The 17,964-nt window shown below is 33.4% G+C and overlaps 1 protein-coding gene across 1 annotated transcript in view; it reads left to right on the forward strand.

Annotated features, from left to right (window-relative positions):
• LOC150103736 (E3 ubiquitin-protein ligase COP1-like) overlaps positions 1–17,964 on the forward strand; it is a 405,850-nt gene that overhangs the window by 180,768 nt on the left and 207,118 nt on the right. The window contains exons 9-10 of the mRNA XM_090396516.1: positions 3,636–3,776; positions 16,316–16,442. Of these exons, the coding sequence (XP_090252642.1) occupies positions 3,636–3,776; positions 16,316–16,442 (268 nt within the window). The remainder of the gene's footprint in view (positions 1–3,635; positions 3,777–16,315; positions 16,443–17,964) is intronic.

Genomic DNA, 17,964 nt, shown 5'->3' on the forward strand with positions numbered 1-17,964 from the left:
TCTATAAGTTTAAAAATCACATATATATTTTTTTTCATGGAGAGTTTCATCTCTCTCTCTCATAATATATTATGTCCAATGAAATACGAGATCGCTTCCTGCCATAAAAAAGTCGATCAGCTGGCAATCCCACACAACCCAAACATCCTCATTACGAAAGCTTTGCTGATGATCAGTTAAATTTTAGGAATAAACCTACTATACGTAAATAAAAAGGAAAGATATTGTATAAAAAAAAAACACATAAACACACACATACGAATACACCAAATAATTGCAAGTTTCGGTAATCGGCAAATTAGGGGAGCGGGCAAGAACTTGACATACGCGTTCAAAATGAAAAAAATTTATTTTTAAATTTACAGAACAATATTAAGCCTTCATGAAAACAGAAATCTTATCTTAAACTTAAAGAACTGTTAATAAAAACATATAAGTTTGAAAACACAGAATTGTCACTCGCATCGAATCAGAAGTTCATCGAATGTTATGACACGAGAGTCAGCTGTAAACTGATTGAGTAACTGGTGACGCATGTCAGCATTTGTTGCTTCAAGATCAAACAAGTATAATAAGTGCGCACTTATTATAAATATATATATATATATATATATAGAGAAAAGCTTAATGACTGTTACCGAGTAACAGTCATTAAAGCTTTTCCATAATATTCCAACTGAGTAAAAATGAATTCTCAAAAAAATATATATATTAGGGTTACCAAATAATTTTATAATATACAGTATCCCCAAGTTAAAAAATTAATTACATACATATGTGTATATATATATATATATATATATATATATATATATATATATATATATATATATATATATATATATATATATATATATATAAATATAAATCGTATACAATTTTTTTAAAAAATTTTTCTCTGCTCTGGGGTTCAGTGCACCACTTCTAATCATGCAATGTTGCCACTTTTGGCGCATGCACCATAGGTTGGCCACCCCTGATCTAAGGGTTTTATTTTGTTGGAAGTTTTTAACATTCATTTGGTTGTACAGAAGGAATCGACTTTTTGTACAAGTGATTTGAAATATTATATTTTGAATTTGTTGTCTTGGTTGGCCAAGTGGTTGGTATATCCACTCTCCAACCAGCAGGCTGTGTTTGAACAAGTTATGGATATGGATGTTTGTAATTGTCTTTAGGTGAGAGAGAGAGAGAGATGAATTTCATCATCCAGTGTGCAACCATTTTCCCTGCTTATTGGAGGCCTAAACTGGCTTGAAAAAGTTCCATGTTTGGTCTCTAGGGCAGCATTTCCAGATTTAAAAAAAAAAAAAAAAAAAAAAAAAAAAAAAAAAAAAAAAAATCCTTAGCTAACCCCCCACACTACTAATGTACTGTAAGTTTGCAATCTTTTGTGGGAGAGTTGCATGAAAAAAATGATTGTGCATCATTTTTTATAATTTATCAGTAATTAATAAATGTATAATAATGAATGGTAATGTGGCACTGACTTATGAGTTTTCCTTCATGTCTCAGACTGATAAACACATTAATATATAAGTAGATGGACATACCTATTTCAATATTCATAGTTAAAGTGAGTAAATATTAGCCATAACATTAACAAAACTTTTGAATTGACCAGCCCCACAACTGAACATCAATGAGAGTTGATGATGAGACTGCATAATATATGATATATCAGGTGACCCAAGTTGACACCTGACTAGTGACATATTTGCCTAACCGGTAAGCCAGTAAATACAGTGTTAAATTTCCCAAGATTTGGGAAACTTTAATTCTTAGGCCTCATGTCCAACAACTAAGACTAGCCCAAAAGCACCCATAGAGGATACCTCTCATAATACTTTAGTCTAATTTCATTTCTTCTACTTATTGTTTCTTGTGTTTTATTATAATTTTGTCATTGCATTCCCAAAGATGTCTTTGTGACAGAAATGTAACATTGAAACAATTAAATCTGCTGTTTAGTTATTTTTCTTTGTGCTGTAGTTATTCCATTCAATTGTATTATGAGTGTAAACCAGAACCTGTGTCTAAATATGCAAAACCCCACTTTATATCTGTACTTATTATCTTTAGTCTGTCTGTCTTCTCATGCAGAATTACAGAGGCTAGTTAACCTAGTTACTTGGTGATAAATCTTTTCATATCTATGAAATCCAAGTGGAATCCTTATATGAGCACAGTAGTCCAAATACAGTCTTATTAAAGCCTTGTAAAATGGGAAAATCATTTCATTATTCCTATAATTTAATGTTCTTTTCCACACATAACCAAACAAGTTATTTTATTTATTTATTTTTTTTGATCCTTTAAGCAAGCATATGGAAATAGTTTACATATAAAGCATCTTCACAACTAGACTACTTATATATAGAGGCTGTTTACTTCATATCAGTTGCCTCAGTATCCCATGATGTGCAGCACATCTCCTTCTAGCTATGTATATTTCTGTGCATTATGGGAAGGAACACCATCTAGACTGGTTTCATCAGTAAGAGCTGATGAGACTGCATAAAATACACATCCAGAAGGAAGTATGCCTTATGGAAGTCAGCTGTCTCTGTATACACTTAAGTAGCCTAGTAATGTTGAAAGTTTATTTTTCACTTGGTTAGACTATAATAAATTTAGTTTAATAAGGCGACAACCATCAAGAAAATCGAAGCCTTTGAGATGTGGCTATACAGAAGAATGCTAAAGATATCATGGACAGAAAAAATTACCAATGAAGATGTCTTAAAATCCATTGGCAAAGCTAAACATCTTGTACAAATAATCAAGAAACGAAAAACATCGTATCTTGGACACATCATGAGAAACAGCAAATACCAACTTCTACAAACTATTTTGGTAGGAAGAATTGATGGCAAAGGAACTAGAGGAAGAAAAAGAATATCATGGTGTGACAACATCAAGACGTGAACAGGAAAGAGCAGTGCACAACTGCTCAGATTAGCACAAGAGCGCAGTTTGTTCGCCAAGATGGTCGCTGACCTTCGATAGAAGATAGCACAATAAGAAGAAGATAACTTGAAATAATTTTGTTTCAAAGTAGTTAGTGTACTTGATACTTTGTTCTTTTTCTTTTGTATACACAAACTTTTTTTGGGGGGGGGGGAGGGCAGGGGACAGCATGGAAGATTTATGTGTTTGTGTGTAATAAGTGAATTTTCATAACATTTGTTATTGTATATTTGAAATGTTTGTGATCAAATGAGTTCATTCTGGAAATTCTTCAGTTATTTTTATGTTGAATTATTTTAAAATATAGATTTTGTCTATAGATGAATTGTAGAATGGACTTTCACCATAGTAAACTCATAAGAACCACAGGAATAGTTTGATATAGTGAATTTTCTTTAGAATTTCTTCTTTTTTTTTTTAACTTATTTAAATTTCAAAACTATTTTTCCTTCTAATATTTTGACTAAATATTTGTCAAAATTACAAAGTAATAACAAATATTTTGACGAAATATTTGTTATTACTTTGTAATTTTAAGACAGCTACCTGATGAACTGCATTATTGTTGTTTAATAATTTATTTATAATGCATTCTAGGTTGATAACCACTTAGCCATTGTATGTTATACCAAATGACATATGTATGATGGTTTATTTTATTTCAGACAAATTTGTTTGATGGACAGATAGGAGTGTGGCCAACTTCAGAACAGCCATTTATTAGTAGTGGAAGTGATCAAAGTAGTAATGGTGGTACTTCTTTTTCTCCTATGACTATGCAGGATGGATTCAATGGCAGTAGACATGTAAGCATTTTTTTTTTTTTTTTTTAATATACGTACATGCTTGTGCATGTTGTGTCTTAAAATCACAAATATAGTAATTGTCATTAATCGGTCATTCAGACACTTCAGTTTTTAGACGCTTCCCACTTCTTAGCCATTTTAATGGCTAACAGGTAAGAAGGAAGAGAACAAATATTGTCTTTTGATACACACTTAAACACCTGTTTTTTAAGCCACAGTCCCAAGTTCATCTTAGAGTATGTGGAAGTTGTGGGTCTTCTTAATGCATTGTTTTTCAGGGCACATCTTTACAAAATTTTTTCATTGATTGTAAATTGTTAATAGTTATTACCGAAATACTTTTTTTTTATAGAATTACATTCTACAACAGCAAGGTTGTGGGATGGAAGATACGAAAAAATATTGGAAACATTTAAAACTGACTAAACAGAAAGATTGATTAGTTTAAAGTAATACTTTTGTAATTTAATCTTCATTAAAAATACAGTGTACAAAGCCAAATAATTATTTAAGTATATTTAGAGGGGAGAGGAATGATATTTGTATCTTTTCATCTTGAATTCACATTGCAGGATGATATAGTATCATACTATTTCCTCATTAACATCCAAATTGATGATTACATAATTGCTTTATGTGACTGTAGACAGCAATCATTTTGTACACTCCTTATCATTATACATTGGCCTCATTTCTTTCTTTTTTACTCTACTCAGTCAGTGGCAGTCATTTTATTTTTTCTGATGTATGGTGAAACATCATTTGAATCTTGGATAAATGGAATAGGTTATTGACTCCTCTTCTCAGTCTGGTGAGGAGGAGTGGTGTTATGATGTGGTATAAGTTGGGCTAATTACAGAACCCAAGAATTAGTTGCTATATTTGCAAATGCCAGAGATATGAAAAATAAGGAAGAAGAATTTTATGTCTTCAATTAATTTGCCTGAAAATCATTGATCGAAACGATTTGATAAAGATGGAAATAGAGATGGGTAGATATTATCATTGTTATTGATGATACTGAGGAATTGTGACTTCTCAAGAAGGGGATGCAAGGGTGGAGAGATTTTGGTGGTTGAAAGAAGCAATGATAGGAAATATTTGGACATTATTTTAGCAAATTTGTTATCGCCTGGTTGAATGTTGTACCTGCTCTCCAACCAACAGGCGGTGGTTTGAATTTCACCTTGGCATGGATGTTTGTGAACCATTAGGTGGTAGATGGATGTCATCACCTAGTGTGAAACATTCTACTTTTTTTGGAGGCATGAAGTAGCTAGAAAGTTCTATTTGATCATTAGAGCAGTCCGATTTTCATTAGTACTATTGGGCTAATGTTTCTCTAAACATTCATTGATTCTCTTTCTTGTTTTTAGGTCAACATTGCTGTGGTTACCCTCTGTAACTAACCTCCAAAAAGTTCTAATCAAAGCTATTTTAAAGGACATAGACGATAAAGGAAACCTTCCACTATAAGGAATGATTCCTAATTCCCACAAGTTTTCAGCAGGAAGAGTTGACTAATACAATTTTCTAGACAGGCTTAAGTGCTGGATGTTATTCATATCTTTTTTTCTTTTTTTTTTTATGGTATTATAACACACGCTGAAAGATATTTACATAAAAATCAGATCATCATCATCCAGCCCAACAGTAAAATCTTCAAAACATAACTCATAGAACTAGGGTTGTTCTAGTGATGCAATCCTTGCCATTGGACCTCAACTATCTTTTCCGCACTTTTTGACTAGCGACTATAGCTCTTACAAAATAGGGGGAAAGGTGCTCCCACTCACAGAAGAGCAGAATACCATCATTCCTGTTGAAATGGGTACATCTGAAAAGATAGATAAATTACTAATGCAACATAACCTTCATACCATATGTCAAATTAGCAATTCTGATCTGCTTGCCTAGCACATCCTGGAGTTTATGAAGTGTCCTTTGATGTTTCTATTAATATTTGCCCCAGGAACATGAAATACATTCACTACCATCATTAATACAAGTCAGGACTGGCAGACCATGCCTTAGACTCCCCTCCACACAAAATTAAATGGAAGAAAATCAGTGTGTTATAAATATATACAGAGGACTGAGAAAGACTATTTTTAGAGTCAGCAATGGCCGTGAAGCGCTCTTCTAACCTTAACAAGTATTAATCTGCCAAAAGTTTTGTAGACAGTTATCTTAAGATCACCTTCAACATAATAACTGTAATAACTTCTGTGCAACATCAAAAGGTGCCAAATTAGGACTTTAGACCTTTTCTTCATTAGTTTGAATTGTTTCTCTTATTCATTGCTGATGTATGTTGCAACAGATAGTTGTGCTCTGAGGATTCTTGTTTGAAATCCATGAAAAATGAGCTAATTAATAAATGTTTATTTTTTATTTTTTATGTTTTTTTTTTTTTTTTTTTGTTATCGTCACTGTATCCTCAAGAAGTACTCAGGCTATTATGACAACACTACGTTTATTTTATTACTAGCTGAGCCCTCCCTCTTCACCGAGATGAATTTATATTGCCAGCTTGAGCAAACACTTCAGGGTGTTTGCTCAAGTATTTGGTGCTGGAACTTTTGTCATGGTGTAGAATTGTGAATTATAACACTTCTTTGTAAACAACATTAGAAGTCCACCAGTGTAGCTAAATAGCACACATGTTAAACTTGTTGATAACAACTAAATAATACAGTGAGACCGATTTATGGCACAATTAAATCAATGCCCACGCACATGCTTCCAGTTCTTAGCAACACTGTTATTGTGACTCAGTGTTATCTCAGAGCATTCAGGAGACAAATTGGACTTTTTAAGTGCTACACCTGAAGCTATGATCTATTTGACCATATGGATGTAACCTTTTAATTTTATTGGTTTTTAAAATGACTTTTAATTTTATGTTTTTAAAGTGACAGTGTATTGTACTGCGTGTTTTGTTATTCATGCCATACAAATAAATAAATAAACCTCTCTTTAATGCTTAGCAATGTAACATCACACGACTCGTTCTACTTTTGAATGATCAATTGTTTATATTCCTTGTAAAAACTGTTCCTTCAAGCCACTGAGGATAGTCTGTTAGTTTCAGACTGAAATATTTGGCAAACATTAAAATATTCTTGTGTTGACGTGTTTATAATTCTTAATTTAATGTCACAAGTGTCTCTCAAGAATAGAATCATCTACTCCAGCTGCCTTTCCATATTTCAACTTTTTGATGGGCTTTTTCTATCTCAGGTACAGTCTTTCAAAGTAATTACTCCATCATTTAGGAATTCCTTATCTTCAGTTTTCATATCACCTTATCATCTTTGATTCCTTTTACATTGTTTTTTTTTTTTTTTTTGTCGCCTTCTGGATATTTATTTTCTATATTTTTACCAAAATCTTCCCATGATTTTTGTTGGCTGTTTTTACACAAAGCTTAGCTCTCTTATAATTTTCTGTATATTTTAAGGCATCTGCTGACTTATATGCTAGGAACTTTTGGTATGCTTTCTTCTTTTCCAGAACTGATTCTTTATCTTGTGTCTATCATGGAGTTCTTATTTTTCTATCCTTACAGACAAATTCGACACATACTTTCCTTGCTGAATCAGTTAATGTCTTCAGAATTTGTCACCGAGACTCAAAGATTTGGTTCTTGTTTTCAAACTGCTTCAAATTTTCTTCAATAATTTTTATGTACTTGAGGTTACAGTTTGCATGTAAAAGCTGCCAACTTTATTTTTTTTAGACATTGCTTACATACTGTTCTTTTCAGTGTGATATCCATTTTTATCCTGTTTAGCACTAACTGATGGTTTCTTCCAATTTCAAATCCTCTGTACACTCTTGTATCTTAAACTGGCATGAGGATATCACTATTGACAATAAAATAGTCAATGAAGCTTTTCTAATTTCTTATATCCTCTCTCCACACGAACTTGTCCATATTTTTTTTTGTTGGAACATGGTGTTAGTAATAACCAGTCCATGTCTTGAGCAGAAATCCAACAGATATTTGCCATTATTATTAGCTTTGCTCTTTTCTCCAAATTTTCCCAAAATATTTTTGTATGTCTAGCAATCATTTCCTACTCTACTATTTAGATTCCCAACAACGACCAACTTTTCCTTTTTCATTGTGTCAGTTGCTTTCTCTAAAGCCTCCAAAAAATTCCTCCACTTCTACCTTACCTTCTGTGGGACCACAGGCACAAATAAGTCTCATTGTCTAGTTCCCCATTCTGATATTTGCCCACATCACGCTAGTTGATATTGCCTGCCCATTCAAGATTAGCCTCGTATTTTGTGTTGAATAATATATAGCTACTCCTTCTTTTCCTTGATTAGCATTGCCTGAATATAACATTTTGTATTTATTGCTTAGAAAGATCTCGCCAGTTTTTGTCTTTTTTTTTTCCCCCCCCATTCACCCCTATTATATCAATCTGGTACTTATCCAATTCCTCAGCCAGCTCCATTTCTTTGCCATTCATGCTTCTTATGTTGATTGTACCGATCTTGAACTCTGGTAATATTGAGTTGGGATGTGTTTCAGGATTTGTTCCAGTAGCTGACTTTTTGCTGTTCGCCCTGTTTCCCTGGTGAAAACAACAGTGTTCTTATTTAACCAGGCGACAACCCAGCTGGCATGAAATCCTGTCATGTTGTACCATCATTTTACATTGTGGTTTAAGTCAATAGGAATACAGTTTGGTCAGCTAAATCTCAAATTACCAGCCCATCCTCGTTCTTTCAGTATCCAGGTAGATACCTAACAGGGTGCACCACGAGATGGTGAGGATTGGACATTAGATCAGAAGCCCTGGTCATTTCTCCTCATTTCTTTAAAGGCTGTGGAGGTCTCCTCTCAGTTATACAGCTTTGAACTTTAAGCATAACCATTTTTATTTAAATATATAACTCAGAAATGGTTTAGCTGGAATGAGACTTTTCCATTGTGTAGGATATTAAAAAGTTCACTGATCTGTTTTATATTACTCTCTTATGGATTTCAAAAATATATAATATGAATTGAAAAAATGTGATGTTTGAAAATTCTACAGAATCTCCTATTAGGAATTGCAAAATATGCAATTCCTAATAGGAGAATTCCTAATTTTTGAATAAATATTGCATATTTATTCAAAAAATACATGAGATCCACATTAAATAAAGTAAATAAATTATCTATATATTGGTTAATCTTAACTAGACATAGTACAGTTTAAAAATTTCACCAATCCATTATAGTCCTCTCCTGTCAGAAACTATTAGTTTTCTTTCCCATTATGAGCACAGGCTTCAGAATGTGTGCACAACTTACTGGACATATGCACTCAATCACTTAGTAGATGGCTGAAAGCTGTGTGGCAGGGACCTTAGTTTACAGTAAAGATAAATGTGCTCTTAACACTTTAAGTGCAGTACACATAGGAACATGTGGAACATCTCAAGTTATATTTATTGAACCACATGCATTTTAATAATTCCTCTAGAGTATGATTACTATGGTAGTCCATTATCCAGGACATTAAAATAGCTTGTTATAGCAGTTTGTTATTATAGTGATCTCGATCAGACTGCCATACTGAATAAGGTAATGGGTTTACAGTGATACTGCTGGACTCTGCTACAGCTTTTCACAGGATACCACGTGGAATTCCAATCAATAAACTGAAGTACATGGGAATAGATATAGGGTTGGATAGGAGGGTGGTTGATGGAGAGATATCAGAGAGTAGTTTATTCAGGAGTAGAGTCAAAGGAAGGCCTGTGACTAGTGGTTTGCTGCAGGGTTCTGTTCTTGGACCACTGCTATTTAATTTGTTCATTAATGATATAGGAAAGGATCTGTGAGGAACTGTTCATTTATTTGCTGATAATGCAAAGTTGGATACAACAATACTGAATACACATGATGTCAGAATTTTGTAGGATGATTTGAATAGATTAGCAGACTGGGATAAGGAGAATTGTTGTCAGTTTAATGTAGCAAAGTGTAAGGTTATGCATTTTTAGGTGAAAAGATTAGCAGCAATATACCACATTGATGGAACTGTACTCCAGGAAATTGACAAAACCAGATGGGAGTGTTGATGGATAGGGAGTTGAAGTTTAGGGGAAACATAGCAATAGTGGCTAAATCAGCTCATCAGATCACTTGGTTACTGAAGAATACTTTGACGACCAGAGACAAGCAGGTTATTGTTCCTCTTTATCAAGCCTTGATAAAACCCCATCTTGACTACTGTGCTCAGATCTGGGCACCAGGGGTTTCTTCTTGATGAGGAGGAGGTAGAGAGGATCCTGAGGCAAGTGACCAAGATGATAGTTGGTCTATGAAATGAACCTTATGATAACAGGTTGAAGATCTGTGAGTTACAGAAATTGGTAGATAGGCAGAAAAGGGGTGATATGATTGAGATATTCAAATTACTGAGGGTTTTAATGTAATTCAGAAGAAATTTTTCAGAACAGTTCTGCTGGTGTTAGAACTAGGTTATTTACTTGGAGAGTGGTGAATGAGTAAAATAAGCTGCCAGAATCTTTTGGGGTGTCATGACAGTGAATGAGTTCAAATGCTGAATAGTTCTTGACATGATGTTTAGGGCATCCCTCGATGAGGCTAAGGACTCCTTGGAGTTACCTGTAATAATAATAATACTTACAGTATATGGAAGTTTTTTCACTTGGCTATGCTACCAATTATATATTTAGTTTAATCCTTTATCCAAGTGTAAGCAAACAAAGTTTGCACCTGAAGTACTTTTAAGACTGGGGCAACTCATGGCAAAGGTGGTATAACTTCTCATCACTTGTCTTAGTATCCCATAATGCAAAGCACATCCCTTGCGGATATGTATAATGCTATGCATTAAGGGAGGGATAACTACCCAGACTGGTTTCGACCTTTATTGAAGTCTCATGGTGGGAGCCAGAGGTGGTAATACTAAGGTAGCGAGACCTCAGTAAAGGTCGAAACCAGTCTGGGTAGTAACTCTTCCCTTCATGCATAGCATTTTACATCTCCACAAGGAGATGTGCTTTGCATTATGGGATACTAAGGCAAGTGATGAGAAGTTATACCACCTTTGCCACTAGGTGCCTCAGTCCTGAAAATACTTCAGGTGCAATCTTTGTTTGCTTACACTTTGATAAAGGATTAAACCAAATATATAATTGGTAGCATAGCAAAGTGAAAAAACGTCCATTAAATTATCTCTAATCCATCATCATCATCATCAAATTCCTGCCATGTATCCTCAAGGGGTGTACAGGATATGATAGTACTACATGAAAAAATTACATCATTACTAACTTCCTATCTACAACTATACATAATAAATAACGGAAAAACTCACGTAGAAATATTATTTAATAGTATAATTTTCACCTGTGACACACAGGCGAAAATTATACTATTAAATAATATTTCTACGTGAGTTTTTCCATTATTTATTATGTATAGTTATGTCTACTCATGGTTTACCTCTTTTAAAACTTATTCCTATCTACGATTTTCCTCCAAATCAGTCTGTTACTTGTCAAGACTCCAACATTATCAGATCTTATATTTCTATCGTCTAAGGCACTTTGTACAGTATCAATCCACCTATATCTTGGTCTTCCTCTGGGTCGTTTTCCTGCCAACCTGGCAGAGAACACTTGTTTTGCTAATCTTTTCTCTCCCATTCTATTTAAGTGACAATACCACCTGAGATTAGCTCTGCTAACTCATTCCTGGATGCTGACAATGTCAAGTTCTTTCCTAATATCCTCGTTTTTAATATGATATTGCCATTGATGCCATCTGTTCACGCCTCTAATCTTTCTCAGGACTCTCATATCTGTGGTCTCTAGTCTTTGGTCAAGTGTTTTACTTCTGACCCAGCTCTCAGATCCATAAGTTAAAACTGATTTGAGCACTGTCTTGTATACAGCTAATTTAGTGTTCTGACTAATTTCTCTCTTATTCCATATGAATTTATTCATTTGACTTCCCACCATACCAGCTTTGCTGATTCTGTTGTCTATTTCCATATTTAATTTACCATCTTCACTAAAAATCGTGCCTAAGTAGCTGAAATGTTTTACTTGTTCCACAGGTTCTCCATTCACAACACAGTTGACATTTCAATGATTCTGCCTATTTTCATTGTCTTTGTCTTTTTATTGCTGACCTTCATACCATATCTATTACAACAGCTATTCAATTTAGTCAGAGAATCTTGCAGACTTGTAGCGGATTTATTTAGAAGTATAACATCATCCGCATAAAGCAAAGCGCTGACATTAACATCTCCAATTTTGATATCATGTTTAATACCACTTTCCTTCATAATGTACATCCTTGTCTCACACCAGATTTAACATTAAACCATCTTCCTGTACTTCCTTCAATTCTAACTGCTGACTCACAACTCAAATAAAGACTAAGTATTGCTTGATATAATGCCCCATTGACACCATATGACTGCTGCGTATTGAATAGCTTCTCTCTTGGCACCTTGTCATATGCCTTTTCCAAATCGACAAAACTTAAATACAGATCTTTGTTATATTCCCATGCTTTCTCGACTATTTGTCGTAAAGTGAAGATCTGATCCTGACGGCCTCTATTTGGCCTGAATCCAGCTTGTTCTTCACCCATCTTTTCTTCCACAATTCTTCTCAACCGTTTCTCAAGTATACTTGCATAGATCTTGCCAGGAACACTCAGTAGGGAAATACCTCTGTAATTCTCGCATTCAGTTTTATTTCCCTTTTTATATATGGGTACTATGATAGCTCTACTCCAATCATCAGGAATTCATCCCTCTGTCCTTCTGAACAATGCAGTGCAGCCACTGTAAGACTTTTAATACCACCATACTTCAGCATTTCTGGTCGAATATCATCTACTCCTGCTGCCTTTCCACATTTCAAGCCTTTGATGGCTTTTTCTACTTCAAGTATGGATATGTATTCCTGACTGCGTGCCTGGTCAGTATTTTTTTACCACTGTGCTGTCATCACTGCTTGTTTCATTTAGCAGTTTTTCAAAGTAATTACTCCATACTTCAAGGATATCTTTTTCTCCTGTTTTCATGTCACCTTTATCATCTCTAACTCCTTTTATAGCACTCTTTCCTCCATTCCTAAGCTTCTTCAACAACCTCCAGAATATTTTGCCACCTTCTTGATATTTATTTTCTATATTCTTGCCAAATAACTCCCATGACTTTTGTTCAGCTAATAAGGTGTGACACCTTTTGGCATCTGGTATATGGAAATGTGACTTCTCCATTACTTCCACCTTAGTATCACCACCTCTGGATCTGGCTTCCACTGATGAAACCTCAGTAAAGGTTGAAACTGGTCTGGGTAGGGACCCTTCCCTTAATGCATAACATTATACATGTCTGCAAGGGATGTGCTTTGCATTATGGTATACTAAGGCAAGTGATGAGAAGTTATACCACTTTTGCCAAGAGTTGCCCCAGTCCTGAAAATATTTCAGGCTCAAACTTTGTTTGCTTACATTTGGATAAAGGACTAAACCAAATATATAATTGATACTTACAGTATGGCACATTATAGTAGCTTTATTAAGTACATTGTAGGATGTGTATCATGATAATACAACTTTACTGAAGTATGTGGTACAGCAATTGTTCTATAATTTTCCGGGGGGGGGGGGACGACACAGAAAGTTATAGAACATTTCTAGTTTTTAAAATTTTAAAATCTCTTAAAATAATTATTTTTTGCTCTTTATTTTACTTTGTTTCCAACTTGTATCATTTTATATTAGTAATCTGAATTATGTAGTTTAGTTTCCTTTGTGGTCACAAGTCAACTTTTTGCTGCTGGCAATAGAAGTGATTCTCTGAAGTTTTAAACAATAGTACAAATGCATAGAACTGAACATTGTTAAGTGCTACTTGAATGCAATTACTTTTTGATACTTTCAGTGTTGTGATTTTCTGATTTGTTTTTTCTTAAAATTTACCCCTTATGAAATGAGCAAACATAGAACATTATTTGATTTCCTAAATATAAATATAGTAAAGTTTTTACAGTAATATTTAAGTAAAGTTGATTTCTGTTTTCTGAGTTTTTTTTTTTTTTTTTTGTCATTATAATCAGTAAATAAAACTGCTATTTTTTTTTAAAAAAAAAAAGTTTATTATATTACTACAAACTAGGGGTCGCAAAAATATTTTAGGATACTTAGGCGGCCACAACTACTAAAAGGTTAAGAACCACTGTGTTACTGCATTTAAAAAAAATCATAATTGGAGAATTATGATTTTTGGGAAAAAGTTTCTTTCAGTAGTGCTCATTTTTTAAATTTCTTTCATTGGCATTTAGTTTGAGAAAAAAGCTCAGTTATTTTGGTTTATAGAAAGGCATCAAGAACTGGGTGGAAGTTGCTACATCATGTTTTTTTATTTTACTGAATACAATAAATCACATGAAATAAAGACACTCATTAGCAACTAGTATTTTCCTTGTACAGTAATACCATTCCTTACGATGCTTCATTTTATGACGATCTATTCGTACGATGTTTTTTAATGGACATTGATATGACACTGCATTCACTCATATGGTAGTTTTAGCAACATGACACTACTATGACAGTATTAGTGAACTCAGTTTATTTATGACGTCATTACATCTCTGTGTGTTGATGTTTCGTTGTGAATTATAAGCTGTTTATGACTATTACCTTATTTTTTTTTTTTTGTTGTTAATAATGGCAGATAAAATTCAAAGTAAGGGTGCTGTTGCTACCACTGAACAGAAGAAGACGTAAACCTATTACATTAGATACTAATATTAAAATTATTAAATTTAGTGAACACAGTGTAGAGAGTATGAGTAAACTGTTGTTATTACAGCTGCTAAAAAAGAGATATAGTTCTTAGTGAAGCAAAAAAGCACCACACTAGTTCACATTCAATTATCTTGCTTCCAAAATGGATTAATGATGTAAATAAAGCATTTATCTATGTCAGATTGATGACAGATTGATTGGTGTGTTGCCTTAAGCCAAGGTATTCAGAATAACTTTTTTCATTTGCATATCTGACATAGATCAATGCTTTATTTACATCATTAATGTGCATATATGACTGCTTGAAAACATTATTAAACCATTACACATCTACAAGTGAAAAAAAAGCAGCGATTCACTATAGGACGGCAGTCTGGAACCTAATGTCTCATATGACCGGGGTATACCTGTACTTCAGATCAGTCATCCATGTAACTGAAAAGCCATTTGCTAAATATCAATGTTGATCAGTTGCAATGATAACTGGTTGGAAATATAGGCCAGATACTAAGTTATAATTAGTAGATGGATATTTTGTGATGTATATCGGATTTATATATATTTCTTCTTCTAGGCACAAGTTAACATTTATTTTATTTTTAATAATAATAAAAATCATTCTCTGGATACTCCCCCCCCCCCTCCAAATTATTATACAGTACTATGGATAGGCAATTTCATTGTTTAATTTTATCCTAGCCTGTGCTGGAACATATGATTGTGACATTTCATCACTCGGATCATCTTGAAGACAAGTTTTGTGCTTATCCAATCCTTTTCATACTCTCTACACTTCAAATTTTATTCTCTATTCTTCATGCTCTAAATTGAATCAGATCGTATAATTGCAATCAATTACTAAATAAATTAAAATTAGAACACCAAAGTTAAACCTTCATACAACGATATATAATACTACAGCCTTTCTTATAAAACCAATAACACTGAGAGGCGCACTGAAATCTAATAAGCACCATTTGACTAAAATAGCCCCATTTAATAAAACCAGTCAACTGTGTATCTAAGCAGTTATCACAAAATCACAGTGGTGGTCCTGCCACTTTTTTCACAGTTTGTATCACAGCAAAAATTATTTCCATAACCATTTTTTTGGGGGGTGGGGGTGGATTTGCATTCATTTAAAATGTATTTATTAAAAAATCCATTTTGTACACACCAATGCATAGCTATACAAATTACTTAAGCAACACTCCACTGCACATTACTCATAACTGCCAGCCCAAGACTACTGGGCACTGTTTTTCTTGGGTTCTCCTTCTCATCTGCAGTACATCTGCTACATTTACAGTTCACCATCTTCTTTAATTTTAATTAAATTACTTGGTAATATAATTATTTTAATTAAAATATTCTATACCCTATACTGTTTCTTTATGCAGTTGATTCTCATTATAGCAAAATCATACAAGAATAGCTTGTTATTGTGAATAGTTGCTATTGAATTTCTCATCTCTTTTTGCTATTAAATAATTTATTTTCATCTTTTTTGCGTCGTTATTTCTATAACTATTCAAGTTAAAAGTTATGACGAAATTCATGCTAACTCTAAATATCCCAAATTTAACAGCATGTTTTAAATTATCACCTTCTCTCACGATGTGATCTGTTCAAAACCCCCTCTCCAATTTTAAAGCAAAATTAAAAATGAAATGTTAAAACATTCTTAGATATAATAATAAGTTTTATTTATGACTCTTTTAAGGGAGGCCGTCTACAGTGGCTTAATAATACTTTGGCTAATCGTAGAAAAAGAATGTATATTCATTTCCATGATTTGGAGCAGTGCTACTTGACAGTTCGTGCCAAAGATCTGGAGCCAACGACATCCGGTAAGTAAACTGAAATGATCTTTTAAAAAGCAGTGTGTCTGCTAATTTGGTTGGCCAGTCAGATAGCATTTCTCTCTTTCTCCATTAAACAAACTTTGGGTACAAATTCACTGTGAATAGATATTTTTGAATGTCTTTAAGTGGTAATAATTTTCATTGCTTGGTGTGAAACTTTCTTTATTACTGAAATAGCTCTAGAGTTTCATGCTTGGTTCTCTAGAACAGATTTTTAGTTTTCTAGATTATTAACCCTCAGTATTAGTGTATGACAATTGGTTTGCAAACTTTCTTGGTTGTGATGCATGCTTTTTGAGCAGTTAGTGGATCAACTTATATTTTCTGTTATTTTTATGATTAATTTCATAGTAGTTGCTGATAAAAGAAAAAAAAAAAGTAAATATTTGTATATGACCATTCTCAGCATCTTAGTGCAAATGATGCTGAAATATTTCTAAGATATGTCTGTATCGCATTTAGCAAAACAGAAAGCCTTTAGAAAATTCAAATAGGTATACAGGGAAAATACTAAATACTCATTCACTCATGCTAGTTTATGTATACAAAGAACATGCATTTGAAGAGAATTCTGTGCAGACTTTACAAATGCAGAAGCCTATTATTGAGATAACTATTTGGCTAGCATCAGAAAGCAGTATGAAGTAAACCGTATAAGTAAAAATATTTAATGTAAGATAACTTAAGGCATATTTTATTTAGCTGCATTCCACGGTCATCTTCTGTGTTAGTAGGAATGGTGGTATACAAATATAGAATAATAAGTTAAATTCATACATTATAATACCTGTGAAGTTGCAAGTGAGGTCGATCGGACTTGCTGTTGAATCTCAGAAAAATGTATTTTCCAGAACTGGGGAAGTGATCTACATTATTTCTCTGAATTAAAACAAAAATCTGGTTTTTGTAGAATAGAGCAGTTTTATAGTTTTGCATCCCCTTATAACCTGGAGAACATCTAAAAAGATAGCTAAGTACTTTAATAATCTTTACTTTTTTACACATCAAAAATTACAAATTACACATCAAAATAGCAGTCTTTATCCAGTCTCTTAAAGACAGATTCCATGTTTTGATGCATCCAGTAACGTATAAAATGACTTTGCATTGAAGCTTAGCCTGTGTATAGAGTGACAACTGAGACTATTTTTGGAGTTTTCATCAGCAGTGAAACATTTTTTAACCTCAATAAGTATAGCTGCATTGATTTAGTAAGAAATTAGGAAACTGTTATTTTAACACCATGTTTGACACCTCTAATGGTTGTGGATTATTTAAATTCAGCAAATACCATATAGCATGTTAATTCTTTTGCCTCTCACAAAAAAAGTCACTTGATTATTAGTGCCTATTCTGTGGCAAGAGTTTTATTTGCTTCAAAGATGCTGTTTTGAAATCCAGCAAAATACAAGCTGCTTAACAAATTATGTTGTGATGGTATGAGTCAGTAACATGAAATAGTTCGTATCTAATTGCCAACATCTAATCATAATTGCCTTTCTACATG

This window comes from Typopeltis vanoorti, chromosome 8 (genome assembly GCF_054136105.1).
Source record: "Typopeltis vanoorti isolate ZY-2024b chromosome 8, IOZ_Tvanoo_1.0, whole genome shotgun sequence".
NCBI lineage: Eukaryota > Metazoa > Arthropoda > Arachnida > Uropygi > Thelyphonidae > Typopeltis > Typopeltis vanoorti.